This window comes from Eubalaena glacialis, chromosome 10 (assembly GCF_028564815.1).
Source record: "Eubalaena glacialis isolate mEubGla1 chromosome 10, mEubGla1.1.hap2.+ XY, whole genome shotgun sequence".
In the NCBI taxonomy this organism is placed as follows: Eukaryota; Metazoa; Chordata; class Mammalia; order Artiodactyla; family Balaenidae; genus Eubalaena; species Eubalaena glacialis.
The window spans coordinates 23,735,480-23,759,692 of NC_083725.1; the positions used below are offsets into that span (position 1 = coordinate 23,735,480).

At 36.2% G+C, this 24,213-nt stretch overlaps 1 protein-coding gene across 4 annotated transcripts in view; it reads left to right on the plus strand.

The window, feature by feature from the left end:
• Positions 1-24,213, plus strand: part of LOC133099104 (large ribosomal subunit protein uL1m) — a 52,066-nt gene that overhangs the window by 4,534 nt on the left and 23,319 nt on the right. For 2 of the 4 annotated variants that reach the window (XM_061202566.1, XM_061202568.1), the window contains exons 2-6: positions 4,213-4,324; positions 14,381-14,639; positions 17,107-17,190; positions 18,319-18,390; positions 21,747-21,858. In XM_061202566.1, the coding sequence (XP_061058549.1) occupies positions 4,213-4,324; positions 14,381-14,639; positions 17,107-17,190; positions 18,319-18,390; positions 21,747-21,858 (639 nt within the window). The remainder of the gene's footprint in view (positions 1-4,212; positions 4,325-14,380; positions 14,640-17,106; positions 17,191-18,318; positions 18,391-21,746; positions 21,859-24,213) is intronic. The other 2 variants (XM_061202570.1, XM_061202569.1) reach the window with 2 other exon arrangements.

Sequence of the window (24,213 nt, forward strand, 5' to 3'; positions counted from 1 at the left end):
ATTCTAAAAGTAGTGGTTGAGTATTTTATAGCAGGTTGCAATTGATGTATTCAAGAGAATTATTATTTTGAGGATCCTGCCAAGGTTGTGGTATTCTTGTTTAGTACAATTAGAATTATTTTTTGGAAGTGTTTTCCAAATCTTGAGTGGATAATTGCTCTTCCTTCATTTACCATATGTGATTTTTCAAGATAGCTGGCTTCTTTAAAAATGTGGAGAATCTCCTCTTAGACTGTTGCATACCAGCATAGCCCACTAAATTTGAGACTCTGGAGGTCAGGAACTGGATCTCATTAGTCTATTTCTCTTCTTTTTCCTAGCCATTAAAACCCCTTGTGGCTTTTGTGCCACAGTAATAAACAGGTTTCCTATACTGTCCCAAATGTCGGACCCATATGTGCACAGAATTCACAGTTTTGGTGGTTTTCTTGTACTTCAACTTTGTTTTGGAAGATTAGAATTAGAGATGAAATTGAGTTGTTAGGCATGTGGCTTTGATGACGTTTGAGCTGATGATAAGGAGTAGGCCAGGGGAAGATATGGAGCTGGTGCATCCCTGTCAAATGTAACATTAACTGTAAAGGCCCTGAGTGAGGAATAAACTTGAGGGACTCTAGGGATTCAAGGATCTGAAAGAAGGTTCATAGTGAGCCAGTAGGAGAGTGGTATGGAGTGATAGGCAGGGGCCAGCTCACATAGGGCCTTGTAGACCACAGTGAGGACTCGGTAGCTCTTCTGCATGCGCAGTGCCTTGCACTTGGAAACTTAACTCATGAAATGAATTCATTTGATGTGTAGACAAGTCTTACAGTTTACATGCTATTGGTTTATATAATGAGTGGATTTTAAGATATTAGATTTTAACAGTTATTTTACATGAAAACCTAGTTGTAGAGCACTAATTGAAAAAGTTGAGTTTAGAGAGTTCCCTGGTGGCCTAGTGGTTAGGATTCTGGGCTTTCACTGCCATGGCCCAGGTTCAGTCCCTGGTCGGGGAACTGACGTCCTGCAAACCACATGGCACAGCCAAAAAAAAAAAAGAAAACAAAATTGAGTTTAAGCCCAATTAAACAGAAAAGAAAATATAGATGACCAAACATGAAAACATATTCAGCCTAATTCATAAGGAAATGCAAATTAAAACAACTCTGCATACCATCTTTCATCTACTAGATTGACGAATATCAACATGTTTGGTAACATACTGTGTTGGCATGAGTGTATGGAAACAGGCAACCTTTTCATTGCTGGTTGAAATGTATACGGCACTGTTATTGTAGAGAGCAGTATTTATCAAAATTACAAACGTTCATATCCTTTGACCCAGCAAATTCCCTTCTTGAATTTATCCTATGAATATACTTGTATGTGTGCAAAATGATGTTTGTACAAGGTCGTTCACTGCAGCACTGTTTATAATAGCAAAATATTATAAATGAACTAATGGCTGGTCACTGATTATGATACAACCACCCAGTGTAGTACTTTTGCAGCTCTGAAGAGATGAAGTCTTTATGAACTGATATGAAATTATTGCTGTAATATATACGTATAAATGTACCTTTATGAAAGGCATACATGAGATTATATATACACATCTCTTATAAATAATGTGTGTACATCTATATCTAATATATGTGTGAAAATGGGCTCTAATACCTTTACATGAAAAATAAAGGTGTAGAACCGTGAGTAGAGTGTGCTACCATTTAATAAAAGAGTAGGGAAATAATATTTCTAGAGAGATGCATAAATTACTAACGTGGGAGGGAAGCTGGGTTTTAGGGGTTGGAGGAAGACTTTACTTTTGTATATTCTTTTGTAATCCTTAAATAAAAATATTTTCCTAGTATTTCTACATACAAAAGATATTTATAACATATAAAGAATAATAACTTAAAATTCTGGATACTTACTAGTAAGCTTAAAAAAAAAAAAGAACATTATCAATACCTTCAAAGGCCCAAGTACCTTTGTCTTATTTGATCTGCTTCTTCCCCAGAGGTAAGGCACTTTTCCTGAATTTCTATTTTATCACTCCATTGTTTTTCTGTATAGTTTTTTTTTTTTTTTTTTTTTGGCTGCATTGGGTCTTCGTTGCTGCATGCAGGCTTTCTCTAGTTGTGGTGAGCGGGGGCTACTCTTTGTTGCGGTGCGCGGGCTTCTCATTGTGGTGGCTTCTCTTGTTGCGGAACGTGGGCTCTAGGTGCATGGGCTTCAGTAGTTGTGGTGCGTGGGCTCAGTAGTTGTGCGTGGGCTTAGTAGTTGTGGTGCACGGGCTTAGTTGCTCCACAGCATGTGGGATCTTCCCAGACCAGGGCTCGAACCCATGTCCCTGCGTTGGCAGGAGGATTCTTAACCACTGAGCCACCAGGGGAGTCCCCTTCTGTATAGTTTACACACACACACACACACACACACACACACACACTCCTAAATACAATATTGAATACTTATGCATGTTTTTGAATTTAAATAATACCAAATGAATTCTTTTGCCAGTGACATTTTTGCTCAAATTATGTTTGTAAGATCCATCTATATATATGGCATATAGTTTATTCATTTTTACAGTCCTGTAGCTTTCCATTATAGGAATATACCACAAATTATTTATCCATCCTACTGTAGATACACACTTGGGTTCTTTTCTTCAGTTTTGCCATTTCAACGATGTGATGATCATTCTTGTGCATGTCTCTTAGTACACGTGTGCAGGAGTTCCTCTAGGGTCCATGCCCAGGAGTAGAATTGCTGCAACATTGAGGTGTGCGTGCCCATCCTCTTTGGGTAATGCCGTATTGTTTTCCAAAATGGTATTGCAATTCATGCTCTTAACTGCTATGTGTAAAATTTATCCTTATGTGATATTTTCAGCTATACAGGATTTTAAAAAATGTTTTGCCAATTTGCTACATGTAAAACAGTGCTACTTAAATTATCTCATCTACAAACTGTTACCTGTCCAAAATAAGATCAAAGCACTCTTTCTTCATTGAGAAAGTCTTGTGGAAAAAAATTTGTCAGCTGCACTAAATAATATACTTACTTAGTGATGTGTTTGATTTACATGCTGGGGTAATTTTAATTTGGTAACAGATAGGCTGTAACAGGCTCACAGACCACTCTTTAAGTAGCACCATAAAATGATATTTTATTGTGGTTGAAATTAACATTTACCTGATTACTAATGAGACTGTACATTTTTTATATGTTTATGCATCATTTGTATTTCCTTTTCAGTTAGAAGTCTATTCATCTCTTTTGTTTATTTTTCAATTGGGTTGATCTTATATATTCTGGATATTAATCCTTAGTCCAGTATGTATGTTACTATTATAATCTCCCAGTTTTTGGCTTGTCTTTTCACTTTCTTTAAAGTATCTTTTGATAAACAGGTGTTCTTAACACTAATGTAGTCACTTTTTGGTTAGTGCTTTTGGATTTTGTTTGTGAAATTGTTCCCTTCTCAAAGGTCATAAAGATATTTTCCCATATTCTGAGAACCTTTAAGTTTTGCCATTCACATGTAAGTCCTTAGTCCATCTAGATTTGATTGATTGTGTGTGTGTGTGTGTGTTTGTGTGTGTGGTGTGAAATAGGGATCTAAATATACTCTTTTCCCTGTTGATAATCACTTGTCTTAGCACCACTTATTGAATTCTTTGCACAGTGATTTGCAATAACATCTCTGTCATATTTCAGTATCCATATGTACATGGGCTTGTTGCTGGGCTGTTTATTGTTTCATTAGTCTATTTTTCTATACTTGTGCCAATACCAAAGTGTCTTAATTACCATAGCTTTATAACAAGTCTTGACCTCTGGTAAGACAGTACCCTCCACTTTCTTATCCTTCAGAAGTACCTTGGGCAACTTGAATGTATTATCTATACAAGAAAAAAAAAAAGAAGAAGAAGAAAATTTAAATTAAAAATTCAGGATACGTATTTGTAATCTATAATAATAGAGCTAACATACTTTGTTGAGCCTTAACTAGACTAAGTTAAAAATAAATTAGGACAGAATTCTTCAATTAGATATGTTTACTTGGCTTTAGTTTCAAGAGGTACAGTTTCCATTTTTACACTTTTTAAAGATTGTGGTTAACTCACAAATATTGAATATTTTTGTTTTAGAGAACACTGAGAATGTAAAAACTATGTATGTAGTGATTAATATTAATATTTTACATGTTTTTTTTCTTTCAAGTCTTGATACATCATCAAAGGCATAGTCTTTCCAAGATGGCTTCTCAGACGTCTCTTTATCCTTGTTCTGTATACGTTCCGGTGCCCAACAGACATTTTGCTGCTGCTACAAGGTAAGTTTTTTTGTTTTGTTTTTGGTTTTTTAGTTATTTCATTTGCTATCATTTAAATCTTTGATTAAAAAACAATATGCTTGGGGGGCTTCCCTGGTGGCGCAGTGGTTAAGAATCCTCCTGCCAATGCAGGGCACATGGGTTTGATCCCTGGGCCGGAAAGATCCCACATGCTACGGAGCAACTAAGCCCGTGCTCCACAGCTACTGAGCCTGCGCTGTAGAGCCCGCGAGCCACAACTACTGAAGCCCGCGTGCCTAGAGCCCGTGCTCCGCAACAAGAGAGGCCACTGCACTGAGAAGCCCACGCACCACAATGAAGACCCAATGCAGCCAAGAATAAATAAATAAATTAAAAAAAATAAAAACCAATATGCTTGGTTCTGTAAAGACATACAGGGATATATAGTTGTAAAAGTTTATCATCTCTGCTTCTTTGACCTGATAGTCCTGAAGGAGAGGCATGACTTATTATAATAATACTTCACATGTATTGAATACTAACATTCAATAACTAATTTAATACCTACAGCAACCTTATGTGGAAGCCATTGTTATGCTCTTTTTTAGAGGCAGAAAGCAAGGAACCAATAGACTATGTAACTTGCCCAAGGTCACAGAGCTAGTAAGTGTTGGAGCTAGGATTCTGTGACATAATAAGAACTATTTATATTGGGCTCTGCCACCAGCTCCTGACACAGAGCTCATAAAATCCTTGTGATGTCCTGAGTGATAGGGATGCTAGGAGCATTTTTCAAAAATATTTGGTCTTTGACCCAGTTCCTGATACAGAGCTCATAAAACCCTTAATTTTCTGGGTGATAGGAGTGTCTTTTTGTCTAGTGAGGCAACTCTTGGTGGACTCCTGTATGGGGACTGGTCACTAGAAAGACCAAGCTGTGATTACAAGCTTGGAACTTTTAGCCCTACCTTCCATCCTCCAGGGAGGAGAGAGGGGCTAGAGATTGCGTTCATAATTGCTCATGCCTACATGATGAAGCCTCCATAAAAATCCCTGAACTATGGGGTTTGGAGAACTGCTGGGTTGGTGAACACATCCACGTGCTGAAAGGGTGGTACACCCAAACCCTACAGGGACAGAAGCTCCTGTGCTCCAGACCCTTCTGGACCTTGTCCCCTGTACCTATTCATCTGGCTGTTCATCTGTATCCTTTATCATATCGTTTCTTATGTCATAAACCAGTAAATGTTAAGTAAGCGTTTGTCTGAGTTCTGCAAGCCATTCTAGCAAATTATGAAGCCTGAGGAGGGAGGTCCTGGGGCCCCCCCGATATATAGCTGTTGACCAAAAGTACCGGAGGCCCGGACTTGCAATTGGCATCTGAAGTAGGGGCAGTCTTGTGGGACAGAACCCTTAACTTGTGGGATCTGATGTTTAATCCAAATAGTGTCAGAATTGTGTTGAATTACAGGCTATCCAGCTGATGTTGGATAATTGGAGGGTGTGGGGAAAAAAATCCACACATTTAGTGTCAGAATTGTTGTGAGTAGAGGAAAATAGTTTCCTGTCTAACTATACACCCTGTCTGCATCTCACTTCCTTGCTTCTAACTTAACAGTGTATCTTGGAGATTGTTTCAGATGGAGCTGTTTAGTCATTTTTTAAAAATTGCGATATGATCGACATATATTAGTTTCAGGTATGCAACATAATGATTTAATATTTGTATATATTGGGAAGTGCTTACTACAGTAAGTCTAGTTAACATCCATCACCATTCAGAGTTACAAATTTTTTTTGTGTGGTGAGAACTATTAAGATCTACTCTCTTAGCAACTTTCAAATATACATTACAGTATTATTAATTATAGTCACCATGCTGTACATTACATCCCTATGGCTTATTTATTTTATAACCAGAAGTTTGTACCTTTTGACCATCTTTACCTATTTCATCTACACCCCACTCCCCCTGCCTCTGGCAATCACCAATCTGTTTTCTGCATCTGTAAGTGCATTTTTTTTTTTTTTTTTTAGATTACACATATAAGTGAGATCATATGATATTTGTCTCTCTTTGGCCGACTTAGTTCACTTAGCATAAGAGAAAGGTCCATCCATATTGTTGCAAATGGCAAGATTTCATTCTTTTTATGGCTGAATAATATTCCTCTGTGTGTGTGTGTGTGTGTGTGTGTGTGTGTGTGTATTACATTTTCTTTATCCATTTATCTCCATTAGTGGACTCTTAGATTGCTTCCGTGTCTTGGCTATTGTATATATTGCTACAGTGAACATGGGTATAATATTTCATTGTGTGAATATACCATAACTTACTTAACCATTCCCTTATTGAAACACATTTTGGAAATGTCTTTCCAAAAGACATTTGCCTTTTGCTATTACAAATGATCCTGCATTGAATAATCATGTACATAGATCTTGTCAAATATTATGAATATATTTGTAGTATGAACTCAGAAATAGAGTTGAATCAAAAGATGTGTGCATTTATAATTTTGATAGGTAATACCAAATTGCCTTCATAGAGATCTTGCCAATTTATGTCCTTATCAGCAAGTATTGTTAGAATGCCTATTTTCCCATATACAATGTAGTCAAAATTTTTGAACTTTGCCAATTTGATAGGTAATAAATGGTATCATCATGGTTTTAATTTATATTTTATTACTGTTATTATTGAGGTTGTATATCTTTTTATCTGTTTAAGAGCCATCTATATTTTCTTTACTGTGAATTTTCTGTTCATGTCCTATTCCTATTTTTTTGTTGTTGATTAGTAGGAGCTCTTTATACATTATAAATTAGCACATATCTGCACTATAATGTGTCTTTACTGCTGTAGTAGAGGAATGGACCAGGTACTGTGGGATCACAGATGAAAGGTCAATTAATTCTTCCTGGAGGAGAATATGGCAAGAAGTATTTGAGCTAGGTCTTTTTTTTTTTTTTAAATAAATTTATTTATTTTATTTTATTTATTTTTTGCTGCATTGGGTCTTCATCGCTGAGCACGGTCTTTCTCTAGTTGCGGCGAGTGGGGCTACTCTTCGTTGCGGTGTGCAGGCTTCTCATTGCGGTGGCTTCTCCTTGCGGAGCACAGGCTCTAGGCATACAAGCTTCAGTAGTTGTGGCACGCGGGCTCAGTAGTTGTGGCTCTCGGGCTGTAGAGCGCAGGCTCAGTAGTTGTGGTGCGCGGGCTTAGTTGCTCCGTGGCATGTGGGATCTTCCCAGACCAGGGCTTGAACTCGTGTCGCCTGCGTTGGCAGGCAGATTCTTAACCACTGCGCCACCAGGGAAGCCCTGAGCTGGGTCTTGAAAGATAGATAGGATTTTGCAGGGGAATTGGGAGAAAGGTATTTCACTGGTGCAGAAGGATGAAAGTGAATGATATAGCTTGAATATAGGATTAAGAGAGAGGAGGCAGAAATGATGCTAGAATGGAGGCTTCCTTTGAGTTTGAATAGTACCTGGATTCTTTTTGAGAATTTGGAGGAGTATTGGTTGTACCAATTTACATCCCTACCCAGCAGTGAGTGAGAGTGCCCACATTTTTAACAACTCTGGATATCATCAATCTTTATTGGTGTTTCTTCACTGTGTGTCTAATTTATATCTTTTGCCCATTTTTCTATTGGGCTGTTTGTCTTTTTCTTTCTGCTTTGTGGAAGTATTCGTTTATTAGGGACATAAATTATTTTGAGAATATTTTATCTTTAAGTGTTGTTTTCTTTTATCCTATAGAAATTTTTCATTTTATGTCTTCCCCATATTCTATTCCAGTACAACTTTAAAAGGAGTTTCCATTCACCTAAAAACTGTAGCATAAGAAATATGCATGTTTAAAAAAAAAACTGTGAAAATTTATTAGCAGATAATTTTTTCCACGTCTAACAATGAGAGTTATTCAGTAGCTTGATGAGAATCATAGTATTCGTAATTTTAATTGTGGTTTTAATTTTTTAATGTATTGACTTTATAATATACTAAAAAAATAGTTTTTTCATGGCTGATTTTTTATCAGGATCTGAGACAGGGTAGAGGGGCTTGTGCTCGCGTCTCTCTTCTCTCTTGTCACTCTGAGTCTCCTCTCTTCTCCGTGTATGTGCATATACTCATGGTTTGCCAGTGGCATCTCTGACTCTGGTTTTGCTTCTCTCTTGACAATAGGTTCTTTTTCTTGCTTCTTTGTGTATCTCAGAATATTTTATTGACTGCTAGATATTTTGTTCAAACAGTTGAGACTAAAGTACATACTATTTATGCCTGGAAATGGGCATGCCTCATCTGTCACAGTGTTAAGTCAGTCCAGTCAAAAGTTGAGCTGGGGTTTGGTTTTGTTACTGCTATGGTTACCACCACCAGCTTCAGATTTCTGTACTGTTACCTTGTGCTTAGGATGGGGGCTGGGTTGCTGGAAGGTTTTTTTCCTCAGTGTTGCTGTTGCATGCTCAGTTTTCAGCCTTGCCTGTGCAGCTATGCCTCAGAAGGGGGTCACTCTCCATACCCTTGCTCCTCCCCAAGTAGAAGACTGCTGTTGCTTATTACTCAGTGCTTGTCAGGCTGGTGATGGGTGCAGGAGGGATTCTGTGTTTTCCAAATTCAGCCATTGTCTTAAGTAGGCGCAGTGTTGCTGGTCCTTGGGGATGAGGTTTTCTCAGTATTTCTCTCCCTCCCCCCATGGTATGTATCTATTGCAGGTCTTGTGCCATAGTGTCTGGGCCCTTGCATAGCTTTATTGGTAGATGATACTGCATTCAGGACTATTTCCTGCCCTACCCCCGAGGATAGAAGTTTTAGTGTTTTTTCTTCTTTCTAGTGTTTTTTTCTTCTTTTGTTTCCCTACATACAGTGGGTGTTTACCTGTGCCCTAGAGGGCTTCAGGGTTACTTGCCTTTCCGGACGTAGTAGCTGATCTTCTCCATACTGCACCCTTGAAGGAGGCTCCCTAGTCCCCTGGCCTGCTCCCGTCTTTCCCGGGAGCATCTGGTGGAGGTCTGTGGAAAAGGCCCACGCAATGAGTGTGAACTCCCCTTGTGTCTGGATCTCTCAGGGGGTTTATACGTTAGTGCTAAAAGTTCAGCTGATTTTTTTCCTGCCTGCTTGCCTTCCTCTTATTCTCTGCTACAGGTGAGACTCTCCTGGCTGTATGCATATGGAGTGGGGTTGTGGGGAGATTTCAGACCTACTTGGTTGCCCTACGATCTCAGCTCTGTGATGGGTTCAAGAAAAGTTGTGATTTTATCTGACTCTGTCATTGTTAATGCTCTTTCCAGCTTTTATTTGTATTATTATCGACTAGGTTTTATTCTATCAGTTTTTACATTTTAGGTATAAGCAGAACTTCTGCATTTAGTTTATTTATTTATTTTTAAAAATTATTTATTTATTTGTTGCTTGGGGTCTTAGTTGTGGCAGGTGGTCTCTTTAGTTGTGGCACACGAACTCTTAGTTGTGGCATGCATGTGGGATCTAGTTCCCTGATCAGGGATTAAACCTGGGCCCCCTGCATTGGAGCGCGGAGTCCTATTCACTGCGCCACCAGGAAGTCCCTGCATTTAAGTTTAATGAATAAACCAGCATCAGAGGTGGGTGTTTGTGATTTTATTTATGTGATTACACTGAGAAGTAAGAATTCCAAACATTGGGTTCCATTAATAGTTATATGCCCTAGGCATTTTCTCTTTAGTTCTGTTTAGTTCAGTTTAGTTTGACTGAGGTTGTGTACCCTCCTGCCTCCACCCCAATTCCTCAGAGTAAAGGCTTCTTCAGCCTTAAAAGGACTTGGATCTCTGGGGTCACAGATCTTCAAGGATCTTGAAGTGAGCTTTATTATAGCACTGATTTTTTTTCTTATCTTGTTTTATTTGGGTATGACCGTGGAATTATTTTTTCATTTCATTCTCTTGGAGGTAGGAGACAGGTGAAGCAGGGAGAAAGTTATTACCTGAAAACAGTCTCTTATTACTCATTTAATCTGTGTGGTTTAGTTACCCAGGTAACTACAGCTAAATTCTGTTCTCTCTAATTCAGACTGCCAGGTGTTTCTCCCTCATCTTCCCCAAAACCTTTCTAATATGATTATTTTATTCTCTGAGAATCATAGTATTTAAGTTCTCCTGATAGGGCCTTACATAACTGCATGAACAACAGAGTTCTTCTAGATGTGATTCTTATGAATAAAGGCAGACAATTTTTGGAGCGTCATGGAAAACAACAGGTGGTGGGTTTATAAAATTAATTATTATTGACAGATTTTATTCAATTGCAGTTTTGTTTTTTTTTTAATTTTGGAAGACAGTGCTTTCCTTAGAGTCCTATTTGCTCTGTGTTATAATGATGTACTTTATTTTTTTTTACTAAAATAGTGGTCTGTTTGTAACTTAATATTTTCACTGAACCATCTCAAATATTTTGTGAAACAAGGTCTAAAGTATAAATAAGTAAACTGCTGTATATCCCAACTCAGTCTCGTTATGTATCAGACTTATATTGGGTTTTGCAAATATTTATTACTTTAAAAATCATATTTTAGCCTCTGGGAACTTCATATTACTAATTGCAAATTAAATGGACAGGTTCAGTCATAGTTAAAAATATAGTGGTGAAATCAGCATTTACATAAAGTAAATCTGTAGGTTATAGTTACAATATTTATTCCTTTGTTTATCTTAGAGAGTTTATTACTAAAACAGGCTCTCTAGGCTCCTTCTTCTATTGGCCTCACTGCTCTTTTACTAAATATAAAATGTGATTTCTCCAGTTTGGAAGGTTTCAGGATTTTGTGGTGTACTCCCAAGTACCATTGGGGCATGTCGCATCATCCACTCGGGCACCTACTTAGACTTATCAGCAGTCCAGTGGTAGGATACCTGTGTCCCATTAAAAATGAGCACTGTCATTATCTTCTATTCGGTCAAATTGCTTGTTAGTTGGGAGGATACTCTTATTAGCTATGGTAATAAGGATTCATCGAGTGCTATAAGTGAGAATGGAATTATATGTTGGATTGGTTTTTGAGGTTCTTTTTTAAAATATCATTTTACTGTCATCCATTTCTTTTGCATAAATTTTATAGGACCCCATATTAGTTTTCTGTTGCTGCTGTAACAAATTACCACAAACCTCGTGGCTTGAAACAACTCAAGTTTATTATCTTGCAGTTCTGTAGGTCAGAATTCTGACATGGATCTCACTGGACTAAAATCAAGGAGTCATCAGAGCTTCGTTCCTTTCTAGAGGCTCTAGGGGAGAATCTATTTCCTTGCCATTCCCAGCTTCGAGAGGCTACCCATATTCCTTGGCTCATGGCTCCCCCTTCCTCCATCTTCAAAGCTAGGAATGGCATATTGAGTCCCTTTCATGCTCAATAAATTTCTCCTGTCTCTTCCCATCTCTATCAGATGCGGATGAGAAAGGAGAAAGTTTCTCTGCTTTCAAGGACTGTGTGATTTGGGCCCACCTGGGTAGTCCAGGATAATCTCCCCATCTCAAGTTCTTTAACCTTAATCACGTCTGCAGAGTCCTTTTTGCCAGGTAGATATGGACATCTTTGGGAAGCCATTATTCTGTCTACCTTAGAACCCAGACATCTTTCTAAAATATTATTTCACTGATTTAAAACTTTTATGGTTAAAAGATTAAAGGTGTGATTTGAATTAATGCTGAGAAAATATATCACCTCTAGCTCTGACTTCTTAACTTCAAACTCTTACCTGTAATTTTCTGTTGAACATATTTTCTTAGTTTGTAAGCATCTTGTTAGCATTTGCTATGTAACAAACTACCTTATAATTAATTATCATTGCCCACACATCTCTGGGTGAGCTGATCTAAGCTAGGTTTGGATGGGTGTCTCTGATGACCTTGGCTGGGCTTGCTGTGCATCCGTGAGTCTGCTGCAGGTCAGCTGAGAATTGTCTGATCTAGGGGCTCTGTGGGGCACCTGTGTTTCACACTTCTCGCATCCTCCCACCTTGGGCTACCCCGGGCCTATTCTTATGAAAATGGCAGAAATACAAACTTATAAGTGGAAACAGGTGAAGCCTCTTATGCCTTAAGCTTAGAGCATAGAAACTGTCACTTTTGCTTTATTCTATTGGTCTACTAGTCACATGACCAAATCAAGGCACTGAGAAATATACTCCACCCTTTTAATTGGGAGGAACTGCAGAGTCACTTAGCAGAGGGACTTGAATAGAGAGAGGGGGTAAGGAATTGGGGCCAGTGATGCAACTAACCCCACACTCAAACTCTATTGCCCCAAACTGAACTCATCTCTGTGACTACCTCCCTCATACGAAACCTGTTTTGCTTTCTTTATTTCTGGTTTTAGTTAATGATACTACTCTATGTCTAGTCACCCAAGCCAGAACCTTACGAAGTATTCTAGAGTCTTTTCTTTCCCCTTTCCCTATCTTCAATATTTACCTTGTAAAATATCTCTATAATCTGTCCAGCCTATTACCATCACTGCTCTGGTTCAGGCTGTCATACCTCCTTAAGAAGAGAGGGAGCGAGTTGTCTCTTAATTGCCTCCAATCTAGCTTCCTTCAAATCCATCCCTTATATTGCAGCCAGAATACTCTACCTGAAGTACAGATCCCACTCCTGTTCAGTGGCTTCTCATTGCTTCTAGAGGAGGCCCTCTGTGATCTAGATTTGCCAGCCTCATGTGCTGCTGTTTCCTGCCTTTTGCTTTACCTTTAGTTCAGGAGTCAGCAAAATATGGCCAGGGGGCCAAAAAATCTGGCCTGCCATCTATTTTTGTACAGTTCATGAGCTGAGAATGTTTTTCACATTTTTAAGTGATTAGGAAAAAAACAGGAAAAAAGGAACTATTTTGTGACACATGAAAATTATAAAATTTAAACCAGTGTTCATAAATAAAGTTTTCTTGGAACACAGCTACACTCATTCATTTTTGAATTGGCTGTGGCTGCTTTCACATTACAATGGCAGAGTTGAGTCATTGAGACAAGAGACCGTAAAATATTTGCTCTCTGATCCCTTACAGAAAAAGTTTACCAACCCCTGCTCTAGTCAGCTAGAACTTATAATAACTCCCCTTATGTACCATTCTGTTTATCATGCCTCAGTACTTTTATTACATTGTTTCTTTACCTGGATAACTCTATAGCTTTATTGCGATATAATTTACGTACCAAACAATTCACCCATTTAAAGTGTACAATTCAGTGGTTTTTAGTATATTCACAGCATTGTGCAACCATCACCACAGTCAGTTTTAGAACATTTTCATTATCTTCCCTCAAAACCTCATGCCCATTAGCAGTCGCTCCCCAGTTCCTTAACCCTCTCCCCTGGCCCTAGACAACCACCAAATCTACTTTCAGTTTTTATAGATGTGCCCATTCTTGATATTTCCTATAAATGGAACCATACAACATGTGGTGCTTTTGTGACTGGCTTCTTTCACTTAGCATAATGTGTTTAAGGTTTATACAAATTATAGCATGTATCAGTGCTTCATTTCCTTTCATTGCCTATTAATATTCTGCTGTATGAATATACCACATTTTGTGTATCCATTCATCAGTTGATGGACATCTGGGTTGTTTTACTTTTTGACTCTTTTGAGTAATGCTGCTATGAATATTTGTGTACAAGTGTTTGTGTAGTCATATATTTTCATTTCTCTTGGGTATATATCTGGGCTAATTCTTCCTTATCCTTCAAGAATTGACTTTGGGGTCATCTCTTTCAGAACTCTTCCCTTCCTCCTAGGCTGCGTTAATGTCTTTTCCCTATGGCCCTGATAACATTCTCAAAGTATTTACCACATCATATTGAAATTATCTCTTTGCATGTCTGTCTCCTCTAAGTTTCTGGAGAGCAACATCAATGCCTTATCCAACTTTGTATCAATTGCAAACAGTTCAAAAGTTCACTTAATATTTGTTGCACTAGAAAAACTATAAAATAATCTATGCTTTTGAATTAAAATAAACTTTATCTTTTGTCTTTTTTTGGTCTAATGTACATTGCCTTTTTTTTAAGTCTCTTGGACTACATATTGAGATAACTGATCTTGAACTTTTTTCTTTTTTTAAGGCCTGCAAAGAAAACAAAAAAAGGTGCCAAAGAGAAAGCATCGGATGAGAAAAAAGATGAGATAGAAAAAATAAAGTCATATCCCTTTATGGAAGGTGAACCTGAAGATGATGTCTACCTAAAACGCTTATATCCAAGGCAGATATACGAGGTGGAGAAAGCTATTCACTTACTTAAGAAATTTCAAGTTCTGGACTTTACTAATCCAAAGCAAGGTGTCTATCTTGATTTGACACTGGATATGACACTGGGGAAGAAAGTATGTAGACTCAATTAAAATTTATTTGTGAACAGTGGTTGAATGAATTGCTGTTTCTTCATTTAAACAATTTTTGTCTCCTGTAATAATTTTTAGAAAATCTTGTGCTCTTTCTGAACTTTAGGTTGAAAAATATGTTTGTTTGTCTTAATTTTCCAAATATAAAATAAAATGTTGAATGTACTCTGCAGAGTTGATGAACATATATCTCTTCTTCATCTGAAAGTCACTGGTATAAATTTCAACAAAAGTAGTGTTAAAATTAATTGAGGTATTGCTGTAACTTTGAAAAATGACTTAGGCTGCCTGGGTATGTTGTTCCTTCTCTGTAAATGAGGACTTTGGATTAGCTTAGTAGTCTTCAGATGTGTTCCTTAGAATCCTAAAGTTGAGACTAAGTTTGGGTGGGGTGCCAAGCCCCTTACTCTCATCTCAGCCAGAACCTTTCTACTTTGTCTGTTTATATATTGCAGTTCCATGGAAGACTTGTTTATAAAATTCTAAAAGTGGGAAAAACACTAGATTAGATTTGAGGTCCATTACAGCTCTAAATTTTATAAGCTTCTCACTTAAGAAGTCTAATTTTTTTGGAGATGATATTTTAATTTTTATTTTGAGAATGTCTTTTTTTGGTCAAACTAGAAGGTATGTATTTTTGAATACAATTTAACAGCCTCAACGACAACAATTAATTGAGCACGTAGAAGGAGGCAGTACAGCATAGTGCTTAAGAGCATAGGCTCTGGAGTCGGGTTACAGTACAGGCCAGAATCCTGGCATCACCAATTACCTGCTCTTTGAGCTTCTGGTTTAACCTCTCTAAATCTCAGTTTTTTCCTCTCTTTATAAAGGGGGATAAAATGCTTATTAGTTCATTTGGTTATAGTGAGGATTAAATGAGATGATAGTGAAGGATTTGGTAAGAGTTTAATAATAATGATCAACATTTACTGGAAACTTTCTATGTACCAGCCACAATGAGATGATAGTGAAGGATTTGGTAAGAGTTTAATAATAATGATCAACATTTACTGGAAACTTTCTATGTACCAGCCACAGTGCTAAATGCTTTGCATGCATTTGCTCATTTAATTCTATAATGATCTCAGAAGAGGAAGCTGAGACACAGAAAGTGAAGTAACTTGCTCAAGGTCCCAGAGTAGGGGGTGGAGTTAGGATTTGAACCAAGGTCTGTCTCATTTCTTAGTTCTTATTTATTATAGTTCATACCAGCCCTGTTGTAATTTTATTTTATACCATAGTGTTACTGTTCTTTTATTTTAAAATGTTGTAGTGTCCAAGATAATCACTTTCTCAGTCAACCATTAATGTAGTTTATAACAAAGTCTTGTAGGACCACAGGTTTCATTTCATAAATGGAAGCCACTTGTAAAAACATTGAAAGGGTACAGTTGTTTTCCTGAGACATTTTTTGTTATTGATAGAGTGCTTGTAAAACAAGCCAGCATTCCCCCAGGGGATGCTATTGTTGTGATTGCTTGCCATTGAAAAATTTACTGAAGTCAGTTGTGACATGTTAATGGCAAAGGAATGCCAGTCAGTAAAACTGAGTTGCATGCCTGATATAAAGTGTTAAGAGTTTGTGCCTTCTTGTCTGAAAAGAAATTCTCAGGAGGTTATCTCTATGCAAAGCTTTTCTAAAAATATAATCTTTCAATCAGTTTTAATTAGGCAGCAACTCTTCTCTTTCTTCCAGACCTTAAGGCTGCACCAAAACTATGGGCCTAGAACTTGTTTCCCTGTGATGTCTCCCTAAGAGATCTGAGCCATAGGCCTAGACAGGTCCTTGACCCAATGACTGAACATATTAGTTCTGAGGCCCTGTAGAAACTCCACCTGTATTAGGGCGCCTCAAATGCATTCCATTATTTATTTGGGATTTTCCAACTGGCTTCCCAAATATATCTGAAAGTGGTGGGTGGTCCAGGTAATTTCAAAATAGACCCACTCAGAAGAGCCTTTCAGGTTTGGCAATCTATCTTGGATTTAAAGTTAATATCATCTGATTTACCTGATGGTTTAGAGCCAATGATGGAAATTAGGGGTGACCTACTGAGCAGATCAGCTGGATATTGTTCAATATGCATAGCTATATACATGTCCTACCTGATGGTATAAAAAAAATTACATGTTCTTTCGAATTTAATTCAGGGTAGCAAACATTTATTGGCATCCATCATGTGGAAAGCATTGTACTAGGTGCTGGGGAAGATATGGATTGTGCAAACACATCTCTTAATATGTGAGAGACTGTGATGAATGATATAGAGATAGAAGCCAAGTGCCACGGGAGTATGGAGCTGGGGAGAGAGATTTAGATTTTTATTAGGATTTCTTACAAAAGAAATTTAATCTCTTATGCCTTAAAGTGTAACCAGTGAATATTTCAGATATAGAAAAGCTGAATGAATTTTTCATAATTGTTTTTCCATTGTTGTGTATTTAGAAAAAAGTGGAGCCATTTGCCAGTGTTCTTAGTTTGCCATACCCATTTGTTTCAGAGATCAGTAAAGTTGCTGTATTTACAGGGGTGAGTAACCTTTGTCAACTTTTCATATCGTTTAATTTTTTTTACATATCACATTAGTCAATGATTAGAATAACTGAATGAGTAGAGTTAGAGGAAACCTTAGCATTCCTCTAGACTTATTTTCCCCACATGAAGCTCAAAGCAATTAGATGACTTATTTGAGGTTATGTCATTAGCTTGAGAAAGAGCTAAGCCACCACATTAACTTCATCATTATTCATCTACCATATTATGTTTCTCACAAGAAACTGAAGAGAAGTATAGAATTTATCCTACTAGCTGCTGCTTCCTACTGAAACTCTTCAAACAAGAATAACATTGACGTTAAAGCAGTGGGCCCATTTAGTGCTGTGAAGACATAGAAACCACACTTTTAAAATGGTCTAGTCTGGAAAGTCAAGAAAGTCAAGGCGATAACAAGTGTAGTAATACAGCTCTTTGTCATTCTTTTTGTATTATAAACATTTGTTTATGACATGTTCATGAATTTGTTTTGTAAGATGTTTTGATTCTTCTCTATCTTGTCTCACTTTCAATGAAGAAGTTCTTTACTCTTTTCCTAGGAAAGTAGAGAATATAGCTCTTGGAATGCCACAAAACTTGAGTAAATAAGGGAGTGATATATTTTCACAGTAAAACCAAATGGCATGAATGGAACATATAGAAAAAAAAAACCCCTAATACTGTGCATTTTTCTTTTGAATTTTCAGACAATAGGCTAAATTTTGGTTCTTGTTTCTTAAATTAAAAAAATTTTACTCTTGTATATTAGTTTGATAAAATGTCTCCATTTAAATTAGCAAAATAAATATATTTTAATCTTTTACTTTTGGAAGATGATGTATTGATAGCATTGGAGACTAAGGACCAGTTGGTGGGTTCCTAATATGCAATTTTGATGTGTTTCCTCATATGTTAAGTCAAGAAACACTTTAATCACCTCTAAACTAAACTTGTTCTGGATGTAATATCTCTGATGCATCTAGTTGAAAATTGATGCACATTCAATTAAAAGTAAAAAAAAAAACCACAGTTTTTATTTTGAACTGTGGTATTATTTCTGACAAATACTTGAAAGCAGACTGAATTTGCTTAAAGATTGATGTTCATACTATTGTGTTTTGGTAGAATGCATCAGAGATAAAAATCGCAGAAGAAAATGGAGCTGCATTTGCAGGAGGAACTAATCTGATTCAGAAGGTACAGTATTGTTTTCATGTTCATTAGTTATAGAAGTTGTTCTGTTATCTTTGCCATCTATTGATTTATTACATGTGAAACATAACCACTCTGTTCATATCTTTTGATAAATGGTTAGTAGAGCTTTACAGAACAGGGGAAAATTTTCCTACTCTTTTGAGTCTCAAAATCAAGCTAAGAAAAAACTATCCAGACTTTCTGATATTAACTATGCTTGATTTATATTGTGATTTTTTTTTTCTTTGCTTCCTATATGTTTGTGAGAGTTCTGTGGGTAGACCGGAAAGGGCAGTATGCCTCTTTCTGGTTTTGAATGTGAGATTTGAGATGAAGTGCAAAAGGTAGCACACATGGATATCTCTATTCATGTTTTGAAGGTCAGATATTTGTTTTGCTTTCTTGGAGTGAAAAGTGTGATTTGCTTTAGTAGATCACAAAGGATAGTATCTGACCTCTATAATATGGTACTTTTAGTTACTCTTAACTTTTACCTCCCCAACTTCATCAGTTCAAGTCATGTAGGCTTAGCACGGAGGCAAAAAAATGATTATATAGCCTGCCTTGAGAAAATAACAAAGAATTTGTGGAGCCCATTTGAAACAAAGACAACATTTTTCTTTTTAAAAGAGGGGGGGAGGGGAATTTTCTGGTGGTCCAGTGGTTAGGACTCCTCACTTTCAATGACGAAGGAACTAAGATCCCACATGGCCAAAAAAAAAAAAAAAAAAAGACGTGGGGAGAAGAGGCACATCTGTTGAATTTTGGGAGTTATTTCTGAAATACAAAAGATTTCCCTAACATTCTCTAAAATCTTCTCTTCTAAATTTAATCCTTTAGACTGTGGAATACTTATTGTTTTGTTTTTAGAACGGGAGAAAGTGATTTGAAAATTTATCTTTTGTCCTGTATCCAGATTTTGATTTGGGGGAAGTTTTAACTGGATCATTAACTGGACCAAGCACAACAGTGCTTGTAGCGTGTTTTTTTCTACCCCAGTAGGTCTCTAAATTTGGTGTGGATTCTGGATTTTTAAGGGGAATCTCGAGAATTATTTTTGGGAGCAGAACTAATGGAAAATATGAAAAGACTGTACTTTCATACAGCTTCTAGGTCAAAGTCAGAGGGTGGTACCCAATTCTCTCTGATGTATCATAAATTTTAATTTAGTAAGATTATTAAAATTCTTTTAATATTAAAAAATAAACAATACCACAGATTCTTTGGAATTTGAGAGTGTAGCTTGGACCCCGGAGTCAGAGAACTAACTATTCTTATTAAACTTGTGTACTGCCTTCCATCTGTTTTCTTCCGCAAACATAAGAGTATCTTATAGAACTGTCATAGCAACAGTGGAGTTAGATATCTCCACTTTTTAAATGTTAAGTAAGAAGTTACTTCTCAAGAAAGAAATGGTATGGGAGCAGAAAGTATTCTGTATCATTAAGTTCATTAAATAAAATATTTTGAAAAAAGTAACCCAAATAAGGAAACCAGGTGCATTTTGAAATTATTTGGTAAGTAAAATATTACAGGTACAGAATTTCTCTTTAGGTGCCCCACTAATGATCTATTATTAGAGGGAAAAATGCCACCTATATAAGGCATCAAAACCAATATATTCTTGCAGATTACCCCCTGGTATCTTTTAAAACTCATCCATTTTATTTTTGAAAGGTATTCAGGTTGTGAAATAAATTCAGTACAGTTTTGTAAATAGTATCATGGCTGCAATTTTTTTTTTACACATTCTTCTATTTTTTAATTAGTTTAAATATCAATACTGTTTTACTTAGTGCTTATAATAGGTAAATGTAGGATGAATTTACTGAACTTTTAGTCATTTCTTAGGTAAGACTTTATTTACTAAATTCATTTTGCTTTAATTACAATACTTCTGAAATATCACAAGTATGCTTGGTTCTGAGGGATTTTTAAATAGTTTCATTTTTACTTGTGTCTAAAGCATGATTTTCATCCACATAGTTTTATATTATTCAATGATATGATCTTAAGGTTAACTATAGCATAACTTTCAAACATAATTTTAAATTTAATTCAAAGGAACATGTTTTAGAATCAGTATTACAGGATGTTGGAGTAGAAATGTCACATTCAGTTCTTTGACATTTCAAAATTGCCTCTGCTTTCATGTTTCTAGTGATGAGAGCCCTGGTTCTGGAACCACACTGCCTGTGTTTCACTTCTGGGTCTGCCTCTTAAAAGTGCACAGATTGACTCGTCCTCCTTAAGCCCTCCATTTCCTTATGTGGATTGTGTGGTCAATAGTACTTTCTTCGTAGATTTATTGTAAAGACTTGATGAACTAAACCATGTATGATGCTTAGCAGAATGCTTGGCATGTTATCAGTTCTCTTTTAAAGTAAGTTGTTATTGTTTAGGGGAGCACAGTATGTTGTTTAGGGAGTAAAGAATTTGTAAAAAGAAGAAATAGTAACAGGAAGATAAAATTCCAGAATCACACTTAATTTTGCCAGAGTCCAGGTTTTTACAGTTCAGTGTGTAACCCCAAACCAAGGCTTTGAATGACATACTGTGATAAGACTTTATGCAAAAAAATCATTGGTAAAATATTTGTTGCCCAGGCAGTATTGTTCTAAAAAGTTGCTTCATTTTATAATCAACTGAATTTTTAAATGGAGTATACTGTAGGAGTAAAACAATTATTTTGGGTGCCTGCCTGAATTAATTTAAAATGTCTTTTAAAAATTGAAATTATTTTCTTTGCTCTTAGAATGGAAATAGAGTATGGATAATAAACTATAAGTAAACTTGTCTTTGACCATTCCACTCCTCTTTTATTTTTTGGAGGCAAAGAGAATTTTGGTTTCAATTCTTTGTGAAAATAATTATAGATTCAGTTCTCCTGATGCTCCAAATTTAGGAAAGCAGTGTAGTTGCTAGTGATTTGGCAGCTAGTAGTTATTAATTTTACATGTGATCTATTACAAAATTTTCAACATATTTCTTCAGTTTTGATGGACATATGAATTCAACTTTGTGGGACTGTATGAGCTGTGTACACATCAGTGATATGTTCTAGCTTGTAACACTTTGCCTAACATAATGCCATGGAAGAATTAAGCCCATTAAATGTTTGTTTGTTTGTTTGTTTTTAATGGATGTGGCTATTTTTAAAAGAAAACATCAGAAAATGTTTTGCTTCTGATGGTTTTCATAATTGATAAATGTGTTCGAATGATCCTTGTGGTTAAAGAATTGTGCTTAATAGCTATTTTCTAAATTGTAAGGGAAATTATTGCTACATTAGACTTTATTTTTAGAAGGATAAAGCTTTTTATACAATCTAAGGTTATCTTTTCCCCCCTGATTTTTAGATTTTGGATGATGAAATTCAACCAGACTTTTATGTAGCTGTTCCAGAAATAATGCCGGAGCTTAATCCATTAAGGAAGAAACTGAAAAAAAGATTTCCTAAGCTTACTCGAAGTAAGGGAGAATTCTTTTACTATTTCAATATGCTATCAACAACTTTCTAATATATATGTTTAGTTAGAAAACAAAATTGCTAATATATGTGTAGAATAAATAATATGTTCTGGTGTTTGAGTTTTGTGTTATATAGGAACATATGGATTTAATATTTTTTTCCTTTGGCATTAATATTGGTGATTTAATGTAATTTGAAGACCTACTTACTTTATAATACCAGATCTTTAAATTTAGGCCATATTCTAGTTTTAAATTAGTGGAACATATTACCCACTAGGTATGTTATCATCATACTATTTTATACCTCTTTATCAATATAACATGTCTGCTCATTTATGTTAGCATTCAGCATATATGTATGAATGCTTACTGTGTATGGTTCTGCAGTTATTTCCCTTGAGCAACTTTTCCCTTGTGGATATTTCTGCCTTATGAAACCTAGTAAGAGAAGTAAGGGTGCTACATAAATAGCCTTGTTATAAAGTATGAAGTATTATATGATAAATTCACAAGGTGCTGTAGGTGTTCAGTAGAGGAGGAATTTATACGTAGGTGGGGAAATCAGAGAAGGCACCCTGAAGGGGGTGACATTTAAACTATACCTTGAATAATTTGGTGAGCAGATTAAGGGGGATATTATTTTAAGTGGAAAGAATCTGTTAATCATAGACACTGAAGTAAGTTAGAAATTATAGGCTACATTCCAGAAATATCAGTTAGTTCTCTTTGGCCGTAGTGAATGGTACCCTTACTTTGAAATGAAAGAGGATATGTTGGACAGGTAGATTGATGCCATGTTGAGCAGAATCTTGAATAAGATCCTAATAAATTTGGACTTTTATTCTGTATTCAGCAGGAATCTCTTAGAAGTTTTTAAGGTGGGGGATTCTTCAGAGCTTTAATTTAGCAAGAGTTTGTAAGATGTGTTGGCATGAATCAAACGTAGAGGCAGGGAGACCAGTTCAGGTGCAATCGCCAGAGACTAATAAAGGTAATGTTTAAAGTCTTCATAATGAGACTGGAGTGAAGAGGACGGATGTCAAAGATAATAGGACTTTGCACTAAGTAGTTAGGAAGGGACATGTTGAGAGAGAGAAAGGGAAGAGTCAAATGATGCTGAGATTTAAACCTTGGGATCTCTCCTAATAAGTTCATGTCATTAGTGGAAACAGGGAGTAGATTTGGGAGGAAAAGTAAGTTCATTTGCAGACATTGTTTCTTTTAGATGGTGCTGGATATCTGCTATAGATAGATGTTATTTCAAATAAAATTTTATAAGGTAAAAGAGCAAGTATTTTAAAATCATTTTAGTAGATTGGTCTTCAAATTTTAACTCTAGTTGAGCTAAAAAAAAATCCTGCGAAAATTCTTCATACATGATAGCCACTAATGCTCATCTGAATTATAGATCATGTTCTATGCTGTAAGCAAATTCAAATGTACTCTTCAGTTTTGTTGTACTAGTGTTTTGTTTATTCTTGATAGCCTGCATTGAATAACACATCCTTTTGAGATATTGGACTGAGGTTTGACACTTTTTATTAGGGATTTCCAATACAGTAGTGTTTGTTTTCATGGAAGCACACTTACCTTCTTTCCTAAGTAGGACCTGAAATTAAACATTATTTAAAAAATTAAACCAGAGTTGCAGTTGAATTTGAAAATAATTCTCATATTTTTTTCTAATTAAATTCAAGCTCAACAAAGCCAAACAATATTAAGTATAGTCAATTAAAACTGAAACTGAATACTGATTATATCTGTATTCAGCTCGCTCCTCGCTTTGCATGGTTAACTGGTTTTTCACAGAAATTAATTTTGTCACCTTTGCTGCTTTATCCCTTCTTTGAATAACTCTTTTGGCCTCAATTTTCTTTAGCGTTGAGGTTTTTTATTACCATTTTCATTGCAAATTTTGCGACTGAAAGGTTTTCAGATAACTTACTTCTTTATTTCAAATAAGAAAAGTTTCTGTTGAAAATGTTTATTTTTATTAGTGGGCTTTGTTTCTGCTTTCATAATGAATCATAGCTTGTGTATACCATGGTCAAGTTACCTAGGTATGTTCTCCCCACCCAGCCCCCCCAATTTGCTTAACAAATCATCTTGGAAAACCAGGCAGACCTTTCTCCTTCCCTAACTTTTTCTTTTCAGCCCCACACGATCTGCTTAACAGCACTGGCAAAACATTTGTGTTCTTTAAACATGAAGACAAATGATTAACCTGTCAAAAATGTAAAAACAGAATACGCCAGATGTGCATTAGAACAAATGAAGCTTGTATTATGCATTTTTAGAGCTTATTCAGAATCTTGTTTAGGAACACTTGATTCCCCTTACATCCAACGAAAG